Source organism: Melospiza georgiana, chromosome 33 (genome assembly GCF_028018845.1).
Source record: "Melospiza georgiana isolate bMelGeo1 chromosome 33, bMelGeo1.pri, whole genome shotgun sequence".
Classification (NCBI taxonomy): Eukaryota; Metazoa; Chordata; class Aves; order Passeriformes; family Passerellidae; genus Melospiza; species Melospiza georgiana.
In genome coordinates this window covers 2500141-2513011 of record NC_080462.1, presented here as the reverse complement: position 1 = coordinate 2513011, position 12871 = coordinate 2500141, and the positions used below count along the sequence as shown (strand labels likewise).

The 12871-nt window shown below is 66.3% G+C and overlaps 3 protein-coding genes across 4 annotated transcripts; 1 reads left to right on the top strand and 2 right to left on the bottom strand.

Moving 5' to 3' along the window:
* Positions 1 to 193: 193 nt before the first annotated feature.
* CRTC2 (CREB regulated transcription coactivator 2) lies at positions 194 to 10207 on the bottom strand. Its single transcript, XM_058042986.1, has 14 exons — positions 10037 to 10207; positions 7587 to 7688; positions 7356 to 7466; positions 7192 to 7253; positions 6343 to 6411; positions 5404 to 5507; positions 5300 to 5329; positions 5065 to 5144; positions 4902 to 4951; positions 4525 to 4772; positions 3515 to 3939; positions 2461 to 2667; positions 1815 to 1992; positions 194 to 1529 (listed from the first exon to the last, which is right to left on the bottom strand). The coding sequence occupies exons 1-14, from the start codon at positions 10205 to 10207 to the stop codon at positions 1309 to 1311; spliced, it is 2058 nt and encodes a 685-aa protein (XP_057898969.1). The 3' UTR covers positions 194 to 1308.
* On the top strand, positions 2903 to 3522 carry LOC131095264 (cilia- and flagella-associated protein 251-like). The gene has a single exon (XM_058042931.1). It carries the CDS (start codon positions 2993 to 2995, stop codon positions 3440 to 3442), a length of 450 nt encoding a protein of 149 aa, XP_057898914.1. The 5' UTR covers positions 2903 to 2992; the 3' UTR covers positions 3443 to 3522.
* Positions 10208 to 10712: 505 nt separating the features above from the next.
* Positions 10713 to 12731, bottom strand: SLC39A1 (solute carrier family 39 member 1). 2 transcript variants are annotated; one of them, XM_058042864.1, is made up of 4 exons: positions 12521 to 12731; positions 12374 to 12402; positions 12182 to 12312; positions 10713 to 11718 (listed from the first exon to the last, which is right to left on the bottom strand). In XM_058042864.1, exons 1-4 carry the CDS (start codon positions 12682 to 12684, stop codon positions 11071 to 11073), a joined length of 972 nt encoding a protein of 323 aa, XP_057898847.1. In that variant the 5' UTR covers positions 12685 to 12731; the 3' UTR covers positions 10713 to 11070. The 2 variants fall into 2 exon arrangements, with proteins under 2 accessions (XP_057898847.1, XP_057898846.1); XM_058042863.1 differs by lacking the exon at positions 12374 to 12402 and having other exon boundaries at positions 12513 to 12731.
* Between the last annotated feature and the right edge of the window lie 140 nt (positions 12732 to 12871).

The window sequence follows — 12871 nt, the reverse complement described above, 5'->3', positions numbered from 1 at the left end:
AAATCCTCAGAATTCCCCCAACAAAATCCTCAGCACCTTCCCCAAAATCCTCAGAACCCTCCCCAAAATCCTCAGAACCTTCCCCCAAAATCCTCAGAACCCCCCCCCAAAATCACCCACACGCCAGCAGGAGGGGGATTTAATTAACATAGAATATATTTTAAAAAATAATAATAATAATAAATCACTCTGGCTCCCTCCGGGGGGGGCCCAGGGCCCCCCACCCACGGACGGGCCCCCCAATTTTGGGGAGGGGGGCAGGGGGCAAAGTTACAAGTGCTTTCTACACGTCCCCGGCAGCTGGGTAATTTGGGGAGGGGGGCTTGGGGTACATATTGGGGAGGGGGGAGCGGGATCTCTCCTTAAACATGATGATGATTAGCCGGAAAAATGATAAAATAAAGGCAGAAGCAGCCCCCCCGAGCCCCCCCCGGGGGTCTCTACCTACGGGGTTATGTACAGCCCCCCCCGGGGGTGCAGCCCCCTCCCCAAATTTCCCGGGGTTCGGTGGCAGGTGGGCTCTGGGGGTGGGAATTGAGGGGGGGCGATGAGTGGAACCCCCCAGGATGGTTTGGGGGGGTGCCTGGATTGTCTCCCCCTCCCCAAATTCCCTCACCCTGAGGTGGTCCCGGGGGTTTCCTGGAGAAGAGAACCCGGTGGGAATTTGGAGAGGGGGGCTGGGGGGTGCTGGGGACCCCCCCAACCTCGGAAGGAGCAGAAGGAGCCCTTGAGAGCCGTGCCTGGAGCCCCCTCCCCACTTTTCCAGGATTTTCCTGGCATGACAGTGACAGGGTCAGTCCCAGGGTGGGAACTGGGGAGGGGGCTTGGCACGGACCCCCCCCCAGGCTCACTGGGGGCGGTCGCAGCCCTTGACAGCCACAGTGTGGAGGGTCCGGACGGAGCCCCCCGCCCATTTCTGTGGGGCTGGGTGGGGGGGTCGCAGCTCCCTGCAGCCGGGTTTTGGATCCGCTCCGGGGTTCGGGATCCGTTCCGGGGTTTGGGATCCGCTCCCGAGTTTGGGATCCGTTCCGGGGTTCGGGATCCGTTCCAGGGTTCGGGATCCGTTCCCGGGTTCGGGATCCGTTCCCAGGTTTGGGATCCCTTCCGGGGTTCGGGATCCGTTCCGGGGTTCGGGATCCGTTCCCGGGTTCGGGATCCGTTCTGGGGTTCGGGATCCGTTCCCGCCTCTCCCGTTGCACTCCCGGTGCATTCCCGGTGCTGTCCCGGTGCATTCCCGGTTCTCTCCCGGAGCTGTCCCGGTCCCTCAGCGGGAGCGCAGCGGGCGGCGGCCCCGGGGCCGGCCCGGGCTCACTGCAGGCGGTCGGAGCGGAAGGAATCCTCCACGGCGGGGTCGGTGAGCAGCGCGCACGGGTCGCTCAGCATGCTCAGCCCGTCCAGCGTCAGCGGCTCGATGCGCAGCTCCTCCTCCAGGCCCCCCAGGCCCCCCAGCGAGCCCCCCTCCACCTCGAAGCCCGGCACCCCCGCCAGGGCCGTGGCGATCTCCTTGGAGAGCCCGGGGGGCGAGTCGCCTGCGGGGAACGGCGAGAGGGGGGGACACGGGGGTCAGCGGGGACAGGGACCCCGGGACAGACCAGGGACCCCCAGGACAGCCCAGGGACCCCCGGGACACCACCCTGGGACACCCCAGAGACCCCTGAGACACCCCCCGTGACAGCCCAGAGACCCCCAGCCCTCACCTCCCCTCCTGTGACTCTCCCAAACAGCCCCCAGCCCACTCCTTGTGACGCCCCATGGACCCCCAGCCCCCCCCAGAGACCCCCTGCCCCAAGCCCAGGACCCCCCGTGCCCCCCACCTGTGAAGATGATGTTGGGGATGGGGCCGTGGCGGCTGCAGTTGCTCAGGTTTGGGCGGCTCAGGCCGGGGGGGTCGTAGCCCCCCTCGCTCGGGGGGTAACCCAGGGCCCCCCCCAAATCCTCGGGGAAGCCTCCGCTGTTCCCGGGGGGGCTCTCCCCGATCCCGAACTGCTCCAGCTGTGGGGAGGGGGAGACACGGGAGGTGAGACCCCCACAGAGGGAGGTGGGAGGTGAAACCCCCACAGAGAGTACCCTGTCCCCATTCTTCCCTGGTGACCCCACCCAGAGGGTCCCCTGTCCCCCTCTTGTCCCGCTGACCCCATGTCCACCCCACAAGGAGCCTCCTGACGGGTCCCTGTCCCCATGTCCTCCTTGCCCCCCTGACCCCATACAACATTCTCTGACCCCATGTCCACCCCACAGAGGGGATCCCCATCCCCACGCCCCCTCCGAGGTGTCCCCATGTCCCCCTGTCCCCGTGCCCCACTCACGCTGCCCAGGCCGAAGTCTGCTGCATGGGGCTGTGCCAGGGGCTGCCCCAGGGGGGTCCCTGTCCCCGTGTCCCCCTCCCCATCCCCACATCCCCCCAGAGGTGCCCCCCTGTCCCCATGTCCCCCTGTCCCCCTGTCCCCGTGCCCCACTCACGCTGCCCAGGCCGAAGTCTGCTGCGTGGGGCTGTGCCAGGGGCTGCCCCAGGGGGGTGCCGGGGGTGTAGGGGGGGTTGTAGGGGCGCGGGGGGGGCGCGGGGCCCCTCGGGGGGGGCTGGGAGCCCAGCAGCAGCCCCGGCTGCCCGTAGGGGTACGGGGGCAGCCGCTGCTCCGCCGGCAGCTTGCTGGTGTCCAGGGGCACGCCCTGCGGAGAGAACGGGGAGGGGGCGTCAGCAGGGCCCCCCCCCGAGGGTGGGGGGCTCCCCCAGCCCCCCCAGCAGCGGCAGGAGCCGTCCCTGAGAGCCCCGAAACAGCCACGGCTGCAGCCGGAGCCGCGGAGGGGAGGGGGCCTGGAGGGGACGTGGGGGGCCTGGGAGGGACTGGGGGGTCCTGGGAGGGACATTGAGGGGTCCCTAGAAGGGACACAGGGTCCCCCCCACTGTCCCTGAGCACAGGGAGGGGCTGTGGGGGTGAGGGGGGCCCTGGGGTGTGGGTGAGATGAGGATGGAAACGAGACGAGAAGTGAAGGCATGAGGAGGGGAGAGGAAGAGGAGGATGAGGAGGTTGAGGATAAGCGGGACGAAGAGGAGGGTGAGGAAGAGGAGGTCCAAGATAAGGATAAGGATGGGGAAGAGGAGAAAGAGAAAGAAGAAAAAGAAGAGAAAGAGAAGGAACACAAGGATGAGAAGGAGGATGGGGAAGAGCAGAAACAGAAGGAAAAGGAAGAGAAAGAGAAAGGACACAAGGATGAAAAGAAGGAAGATGGAGGACAAGGAGGAGGAGAAAGAAGGGGAAAGGAGGAGAAGGACAAAGGTGAGATCCAAGACAAGAACAAGGATGGGGAAGAGAAGAAAGGGAAAGAAGAAAAAGAGAAGGAACACAAGAAGGGTAAGAAGAGGGAGGATGGGGAAGAGGACGAGGAGAAGGAGAAGGAAGGGGAAAGGAAGAGGACAAGGAGGGGGAAAGGAGGAAAAGGCTGAGGAAGAGGAGGAGGAGGAGGCCGAGGAAGAGGAGGCGGCGGCGCCGGAGCAGGGGACGACGACGATGCGTACCTGGGTGATGGAGGACAATGTGGGTGACATTGTTGGTGAGAACTGTTTGGGGTGCTGCCGTCTGCAGTCGCCGGCCGCGGGCAGGGACAGGGGGCTGAGCGGGACGCGCCGGCGGGGCGAGGTGGCCGCGAAGGAGCCGCCCAGCCCCGAGGGCAGGCTGGGGTTGCTGGGCGAGGACTGCAGCGGCTGCGGCCGCGGGGACGTGGGCAGCGAGGGGTTGGAGAGCGAGGAGGACAGCGAGGAGGGCAGGGACTGGTTGGACAGGGAGGAGGGGATGGAGGAGCTGCTGTGCGAGGACTGCAGCGAGGGGTTGCTGAGGGAGGCCTGCAGCGAGGGGCCGCGCAGGGAGGCCTGCAGGTTGGGATTGCTCAGGGAGGACTGCAGGGACGGGTTACTCAGGGAGCTCTGCAGAGGTGAGGGGAGTCCTGTGGGGACAAAAACAGAGAGCACCGTTACCCCGGCACGGCCCCAGCCCCGGGACGGCCCGGGGACGGGGATGGAGGGGAACGAAACGATGGGCACGGACACACGGACACAGGGACGGACACACACCCCGGGCAGGAGCGGGACGGGGCACCGGGGTGGGAGACGGGCTCCTCCCAGACCCCTGTGAGACCCCTGGCACTGCCAGAGCGCAGGGAATGACAGCTGGGCACCCCCAGGGACCCACAAAACGAATGGATCTTATAGGGCAACAGGGTGGGAGCTGGGCTCCCCTCAGAGACCCACAACACCATGGGACCCCACAGGGCAACAGGGTGGGAGCTGGGCTCCCCCCACACACCCACAGGACCCCCAAATCCATCCCCACCCCACTCTCAGATTGCTCCATCCCAGACTGGGATCCCTGGAGCTGCCACTGCCACCCCAGGACACCTCCTGGAGGGGCTCTGTGTCCCCCCACGCCGTGCAGGGGTCCCCATCTCTGTCTGCTGGACACTGGTGGCGCTCCCTGTGTCCCCCAGAGCAGTTCCCAGCCTGGGGACCCTCTCTGGGTGCAGGGGTCTCACCTGGGGGGTCGTAGCCCAGCCCGACGCCGCCGGCGCTGCCGCTGATGCCCAGGTGGGTCATGGTGGTGGCCAGGTTGGAGGTGCTGCTGCCCCCGCTCAGGGGCGGGTACGGGGCCTCCTCGGGGTCCAGGGGGGTGGGCAGGGGGGACGGGAAGTGCAGCGTGGTCAGGTCGGGCAGGGACCCCCCCGTGTTGAGGGCCGAGGGCATGAGGGGCACGTTGGCAGGTTGATCCGGGGATGGGAATACGCTGGCACAGGGGGGAGAGAGCCGGGATCAGAGCAGGACAGGGGCTCCCCCAGTGCCCCCAGTGCCCCTTTCCCACCTCCAGCCCCTCCCTGGCATCCCCCTCCCCATGCCAGCCCCTCCCAGCACTCACTGGATTCCCGGCACCTCGCAGGAGCGCGGCCGGGCCGAGGAGGACGAGAGCTGTGGGATCAAAGGGTGGGAGTGAGGCCAGGCCACAGGGGTGGGGGACACGGGGGGACACCCCCAGCCACCTTCCTGGTGTCCCCACCCACCTTCCTGGTGTCCCCACCCACCTTCTTGGCGTCCCAGGGCTTCAGCGAGTGCTTGTTGTCATCGAAGTTCTCTTCGATGGGAGGCACTTGGAAAAGAAACACTGGGAAGGGCACGGGGGGGGTCAGTGTGAGGAGGAGGGGGCACAGGGGGGGTCAGTGTGAGGAGGAGGGGGCACAGGGGGGTTCACTCAGAGCCCCCCCAGAACAGAGAAAGAGGGGACACAGCACTGGGCACATGGGTTGGTGCCACGCTCACCTTTGCTGTCCGAGTCCCCGTCCAGGAAACCTGTGGGGGAGCAGGAGGGTGAGGGGAGCACAGAGGGGAGGGGGCTGCCCTCAGGGGGCGTGGGGGGAGCTCACCAGCTCGGCGGCCGGGGGGGGGCCCAGCCTGGGAGGGGCCCAGGTAGGAGTCCTGGGGTGTGGGGTTCATCACGCTCGTGTGCAGCGCCGAGTCCGAGTTCGTCCTGCACACGGGGAGAGAGGCTGGATCTGGGCTCTGCCTGGACCCCGACCCACTGACAGACCCCCAACCCACTGACAGACCCCCGACCCACTGACAGCCCCACTGACAGACCCCCAGCCCACTGACAGACCCACTGACTGACCCCCAGCCCACTGACAGACCCACTGACAGACCCCCGACCCACTGACACACCCCCAGCCCACTGAGAGCCCCACTGACACACCCCCGGCCCACTGACAGACCCCCAGCCCACTGACAGACCCACTGACAGACCCCCAGCCCACTGAGAGCCCCACTGACACACCCCCGGCCCACTGACAGACCCACTGACAGCCCCACTGACAGACCCACTGACAGACCCACTGACAGACCCCCGACCCACTGACAGACCCACTGACAGACCCCCAACCCACTGACAGCCCCCCAGCCCAGCCCCAGCCCCCTCCTGGTGCCCCCTCCCCACTGGGATCCCTCCCCTGTGTCCCCAGACCGGCTCCGCTCCCGTCCCCTCTGCCACCACCCCTGGTATGGGGGCACAATGGGACCCCCAGGGCACCCCAGGGACCCTTTAGGGGCTGGGGGCACCCAGGGTGTTCCCAGGGAGCTGTTCCCAGGCAGAGGAGGGCAGGGAAGGGCTGGGAAAGGCGGCTGGGACGAGTGACAAAGAGGGACATTGTTCAGCCGTGGGACCCCTCCAGAGGGGGCCCTGACGGGGGGTCAGGGGCCAGCTCCTCCCCAGGGGGGTCCTGGGGCCTCTCTGGGGGTCTCCAGGGCCACCTCCTCTGCAGAAAGGGCTGGAGCCTGGCTTGGCAACAGGGAGAAAACCCATCCATTACCTGTTGAGAGCCGAGGGCAGCCGGAATAAATGTCCTTTCTCCATGGGGAAATTGCTCCAGGGCATGGTCCTGCAGAGGGAGAAAGGGCATCAGGGAATGGGATGGGAATGGGCACCCAGGACCCAGGGCAATCAGGAACTACCTCCTCCAGGATGGGAATGGGATGGGAATGGGCACCCAGGACCCAGGAATGGGCACCCAGGACCCAGGGCAAGCAGGAATTACCTCCTCCAGGATGGGAATGGGATAGGAACAGGATGGGAAAGGGCACTGGGGACCCAGGGCAATCAGGAACTACCTCCTCCAGGATGGCAATGGGATGGGAACAGGATGGGAAAGGGCACTGGGGACCCGGGGCAATCAGGAATTACCTTCTCCAGGATGGGAATGGGATGGGAACAGGATGGGAACGGGCACTGGGGACCCAGGGCAATCAGGAATTACCTCCTCCAGGATGGGAACAGGATGGGAAAGGGCACTGGGGACCCAGAGCAAGCAGGAATTACCTCCTCCAGGATGGGAATGGGATGGGAACAGGATGGGAACGGGCACCCAGGACCCAGGGCAATCAGGAACTACCTCCTCCAGGATGGCAATGGGATGGGAACAGGATGGGAAAGGGCACTGGGGACCCGGGGCAAGCAGGAATTACCTCCTCCAGGATGGGAATGGGATGGGAACAGGATGGGAACGGGCACTGGGGACCCAGGGCAATCAGGAATTACCTCCTCCAGGATGGGAATGGGATGGGAATGGGCACCCAGGACCCAGGGCAATCAGGAATTACCTCCTCCAGGATGGGAATGGGATGGGAACGGGCACCCAGGACCCAGGGCAAGCAGGAATTACCTCCTCCAGCTGGGCTCGGGCGGTGGTGACAGGTACGTGGGTCCGTAGGGAGAGCTGTCGATGTGGGGGCACGTTAAGGGTCACACAGAGATCGGGGGGCTCCCAAAGGCCCTGGGAAGGGCAGGAGGCCTGGGAGAGCACCGGGGACACGGCACAAAGGATATCTGGCGCACGTAGCGGCGCAGGGGGGACATCATGCGGCGCGGGTCCCGCTGCACGCGCTCCACCAGCCCGTGGTGCCGCGTGCCGCGCGTGGAATCCAGCGGCGACGGGCCCTGAGGGGAGGGGGAACGGCTGAGCCCACCCAGGAGGGGCTCGGGAGCAGCTGCCCCTCGTGGGAGCGGGCGAAGGGACCGGGGAAGGTGCCCGTGTCCCCAGAGAGCCCCTGGAGTCACCTGGAAGTCGGGCACGCCGCTGCCGATCTGGTTGACGTTGGGCAGGGAGCCGCTGTAGAAGGGGCCCCGGCTGTGGGCCAGCCGCAGCTTCTGCGCCTGCAGCTGGGGGGACACGGGTGGGGGACACTCAGCGGGGTGGCCAGCACCCCCTGGGACCCCCGGGCTGCCCTTCCCACGCCCCACATTGGATCCGGCCCCTTCCTGCACCCCACATTGGATCCGGCCCCTTCCCGCACCCAGAGCGGGATGATGAGGGTCAGGATCCCGAGGGGATCCCGCAGTCCTGGAGCAGAGGCTCCCCCTGTCCCAGACAGACTCTGGGGTCAGATCCAGAGAGATTTTCCACCCCATCCACCCAAGGCCACCCCGGAGATTCCAGCACAGAGCAGGACTCAAGGCTGGGGGAAGGAGTCACAGCACAGCACGGCGGGAGATAAGGGGATCCCAGAAACCATCAGAGATTTGGGATTCCCAGGAAAGGGAACGGCCTCACCCCCCTCCAGCAGCAGGGCATGGCCCAATCCCCCCATCCCCTCATCACCCCACCCTGCTCCCAGCGCCCAGGGAAGGAGGAATTCCCTGGGCTGAGCCCACAGGAATCCCCTTTCACTCCGGAGCTGGGGGGCCCTAAACAGATCCACGAGCTGTTGTGCCTCAGTGCCTGGAGAAATCCCAGGGAAAGAGAAGCTGAAGCCACAAAACCAGCTGAAAAACGGGAAACACCGAATTCCTGAGCGCAAAACCGTGGAGATCCAGATCCAGAGGGAAAAACAAGGAAAACAACCCAAAAACCCCCAGGAGATTTAGGCAGCAGCTGGCGGGATTAGCACCCGGAGCTGCGCTGGGGCTTAAGGCCTTGGGATGGAGCAGGGAGCTGTGAGCCTGGGGGAGCCTGGAACCCGGGATCTGCAGCTCTCAAACAGTGGGGAAACTCCAGGAAAAATTCCGGGAAAAACTCCGGGAAAAACTCCGGGAACCACGGAGCAGAGCTGGGGGGGCTGCGGATCCCACACGGGAATGGATGGGGCAGGGATGAGGGGAGGAATTCCCAGAGGAGCCATCCCAGAGAAGGACCGTGGAGTGGATTCCTGGAGAATGATTCCAGAAAGGGATCGGGGAGTGGATTTCTGGAGAAATTATTCCAGGCAGGGATCAGAGAATGGGTTCCCACAGGAATTACTCCAGGCAGGGGTCAGGGAAGGAATTCCGAGAGGAATGATTCCAGGCATGGATGATGGATTGGATTCACGATTCCAGGCAGGGATGAGGGATTGGATTCACGATTCCAGGCAGGGATGAGGGAAGGAACTCCCGGAGCACTGATTCCAGGCAGGGCTCAGGGAGGGAGCGGATTCCTGGATCCACGATTCCAGGCAGGGCTCAGCACAGCCCCGCTGCACATTAACCAGCTGTTTGCTCTGCAAACACGGCCCCAAAATCCCTGCGGATGGAGGCACCCGGGGATGCTCCACCCCGCTCCTAAACCGCCCAGGAAGGGACAGCAAGGTCCGGCCCAGCCCCGAACTCTCCAAGGATGTCCCTGTGAACTGTGACAGTGACATCCCAGACTCTGAGCTCCCGCAGATCCAAGCCAAAAATATTCCCGGTTTTGGAAGCTCTGCTGGGCATTCCCCGGATTTTCCCCATGCCCTGGAAGAGCCTCCCCGGATTCCTCACTGCCCATCCTCGCTCCTCCATCCCGCACTTTGGGCTGGGAAGGACCAAAATTCCACCAAACGCCGGGATGGCGGAAATTCCCACAGGTGTCAGGAGGCGATTCCTGAGCAGCTCCACATCTGGAGCATTCCCGGTTTTCCCGACTCCCTCCGAGTCCCCAGCACTCGCCTTTCCCGGAGCTGCCGGGTGGGATTGATCCCAGATACCCCAAATATCCCATCCCTGCCTTTCCCGGCCCCAAACAAACCCAACCTGAGCATGCCCCGAGGGGTCCCGGGCACAGGGACAGAGCCCGGAGCTCCGCGGGGTGGGATCGGAGCCATCAGGGATCCCTTTCCCACCCCAATTCCGCCGGGATCCACGCGGAACCCCCCTGGACCCCCTCCCCAAAACCCTCGCAGCCCCTCCAACACCCCCAAACCCTTCCGAGCCCTTCCGGACCCTTCTACCCCAACCCAAATCCTTCAGAGCACCCCTCAAACTCCCCCCAATATTCTCGCAGCCTCCTTAGCCCCCTCTGAGCCCCCTCCCCAAATTCCTCACGGGCCCCCCATCCCCTCAGGACCCCTCCAGCCCCCCCACACCCTCGCCCCCGCGTCCCCTCACGATCCCCCCAAATCACGGCCCCCGCCAGCTCCTCAAGACCCCCCTCAGCCCCTCACGATTCCCTCGGTCCTCTCCCCCTCAGCCCCGGGCCCCCCCAGCCCCTCACGGCCCCTCCGCCCCGGCCCCCCCCCGCCCCGCGGCGCATCCGGCGCGCGGCCCGTCCTCACCCGTGTGGAGCAGATCTCCATCATGACCTCCTCGAAGGCCGCGGTCTCCTCCGCCTGCCGCTGCTTCTGCAGTGCGATCTTCTCGCTGAACTTGCGCGGGTTGGACGCACCGGCGCCGGCCGAGGGTCCCGCGCCGGGCCCGGGCCCGGCCCCCGCGCCCGCCGCCGCCATCTTCCCCGCTCCGCCGCTCCGCCGCCGCCGCCGCGCGCGGCACGCCGGGATCTGTAGTTCAGCGGGCAGCGCCAACCACGGGGTGCGTTATGTGTGTGGACTATAACTCCCAGTGATCTGTGCGGGCGCTGCGCAGGAAGCGCTGGGAAATGGAGGCACAGGGTTACGAGGTACTGGGCGGTGAGGGAGGCTGGGACTACAAATCCCGGAGAGCAGCGCGAGAGCGCCGGGCTGGGAAGGGGCGCGGCCTCTGGAAGGGGCGTGGTCTGCGCTGTGAGCGAAATGGGGCGGATGAGCACGGAGGGGCTCAGAAATGGGGGCGGCTCTGGGGGTACCGCGGGGTCACCCCCTCCCCAAGCCTGGGAACTGAGCAGAAACCCCCCAGACTCACAATTAGGGGGTATCAGACTCCCCTAGCACATATATCCTGGGGGGTGAGCGGGGCACACTGAGACACACGCCAAATCCCGTCCCACCCTCCCCAGGCACAGGCAGCAATTTGGGGTTCAGTTCTTTATTTGCTTCATCCAACACCCCCAAATCCGGGGGAGTCTGTAAGGGCACTTGTGGTTATTGAGGGGGGGACACTCACCCCCTCCCGGTGTCCTGGGAGGGGGGGTCACAGCACCGATCCCTTGTGCAGACAGGGAAACTGAGGCACAGCGCTGAGAGAGGCACTTTGGCACTTTGGAAAAGGGGAGTGCAGGGTGGGAGCGAGAATGGGGGATCCCAGGTCGGGCTTGAGAAAGAGGACAGGTTAGAGAGGGAAACTGAGGCACAGAGCTGGGAGAGGCACTTTGGCACTTCGGGGCACAGGAATCCCACGGGATCCTCCGAGGCCGGGGCGCAGATCCCGGCGGATCTCATCCCTTGACGAAGAGGATGGCGCTGACCAACGCGAAGCCGGCGAGGATCAGGATCACCTTGGGGATGCGATTCCGCGGCACCCCCAGCTCCTGGGGCAGAATCTCCAGGAAGGTGACGAAGAGGAAGGTGCCGGCCGCCAAGCCCTCCAGCACGGCCCGGCACAGGCGCTGCCTCGGCCCCGCGCCCGCCGCCAGCGCCGTGCCCACCCCGACGCCCAGCGGGGACATGAGCGCCAGCAGCACCAGGCACGAGGCCACGGCGGGCGGGCGCAGGCGGCTCCGCAGCAGCTCCAGCGAGAGGCCGAAGGCCACGGCGCCCTTGTGCAGCAGCAGTGCCAGCAGCACCCGCAGCGCCGCCGCGTCCCCCTCGCGCAGCCCCAGCGCCAGCCCCTCCAGCACCGCGTGCAGCGCCAGCGCCAGCGCCAGCGCCCCGGCCCGCAGCGCCCCGGGGGCACCGGGCACCGCCGAGCCCACCGGGACGCCGGGGCCCGGAGCCGCGGCCTGGATGGAGGAACCGTTGGGCAGCAGCGCCCGCGACTCCTCGGGAGGCTCGGCCAGCTCGCGCTGCGCCAGCGTCACCTGCTCCAGCACCAGCACCAGGAAAAAGCCCATGGCCAGGATGAACTCGGGCAGGGGGAACTGCAGCTGTGGGGAGGGGACGGTGGGGACAGTCAGTGCCAAGGGGGAGGGGACAGTGCCAAGGGGAAGCTGCGGGCAGAGGAGGATCTGTCCGTGCAGCATGTGACGGGGAAACTGAGGCACGGAGCTGGGAGAGGCACTTTGGAGAAACCAGGGGATATTGTCACCATTCTGGCTGCTCCGCTGGCATCAGCGTGGCCCTGCTGTCCCTTCTCTGTTGTCCCAGCTGCCCTCCTTCCTCATCCTCAATGTCCTCAGTGCCCCATTCTCACTGTACCCTCTGCAATGTCCGTGGTCCTTGTCCCATTCTCACTGTCCATGCTCTGTCCTTGTCCTTTCTCAATGTCCATCCCCACTGTACCCCCTCTGTCCTTGTCCCACCCTCACTGTCCCCCTCCCAATCCCGGGGACAGAAACCCCCTGGGGACAAGGACACCCGTGGGGACGGTGCCAGGCGCGGGGGTCTCACCGTGATGCGCAGCCCCTCCAGCGCCGCGCCGATGCTGCCCAGGTAGTCGGGCAGGAGGTCCAGCAGGAAGGTGCCCATGAAAACCCCGCCCGAGAAGCAGCTCACCAGGCTGAGCACGGGGCTGCGGGGGTCTGCGGGGGAAATCGGGGGGCTGAGACCCCAACGAGACCCCCCCTCAACCCTGCACCCTGCCAGGCCCCGCGGGGACAGTGCTGGACAGCCTCGGTTCCAGCCCCTTGGACACCCCCAGACTCCCCAAGACCCCCCTGAACCCCCCAACTCCATGAGCCCCCCACTCCCCGAACCCCTGAGACCCCCCAATTCCCGGTACCGGGGGGCTGTCGGAAGCACCAGAGGGGTGCGAGGCCGCAGGCGAGGGGCAGCAGCAGCAGCAGCACCAGCGACCCCAACTTCACCCCCAGCCCGGGCGGGGGCTGCGAGGCCGCCCCGGGGCTCCAGGCCAACGAGGCCCCGGTGCCGGTGTCCCCGATGCCGGTGTCCATCGTGCTCCCGGTGCTCAGCGCCCGCAGCTGCCGGGGAAGCTCCGAGCCGCGCTGCGCATCCCCGGGAAGCGGGGCTGGAACGGGACGGGCCGGTCAGAGCCGCCCCCGGCCCCGGTGACTCACCCGGCACCGACCCCCGCCCGCCCGGGGGCCCCGGGACACGGACAGGGCGGCGGGGAGGGACCGG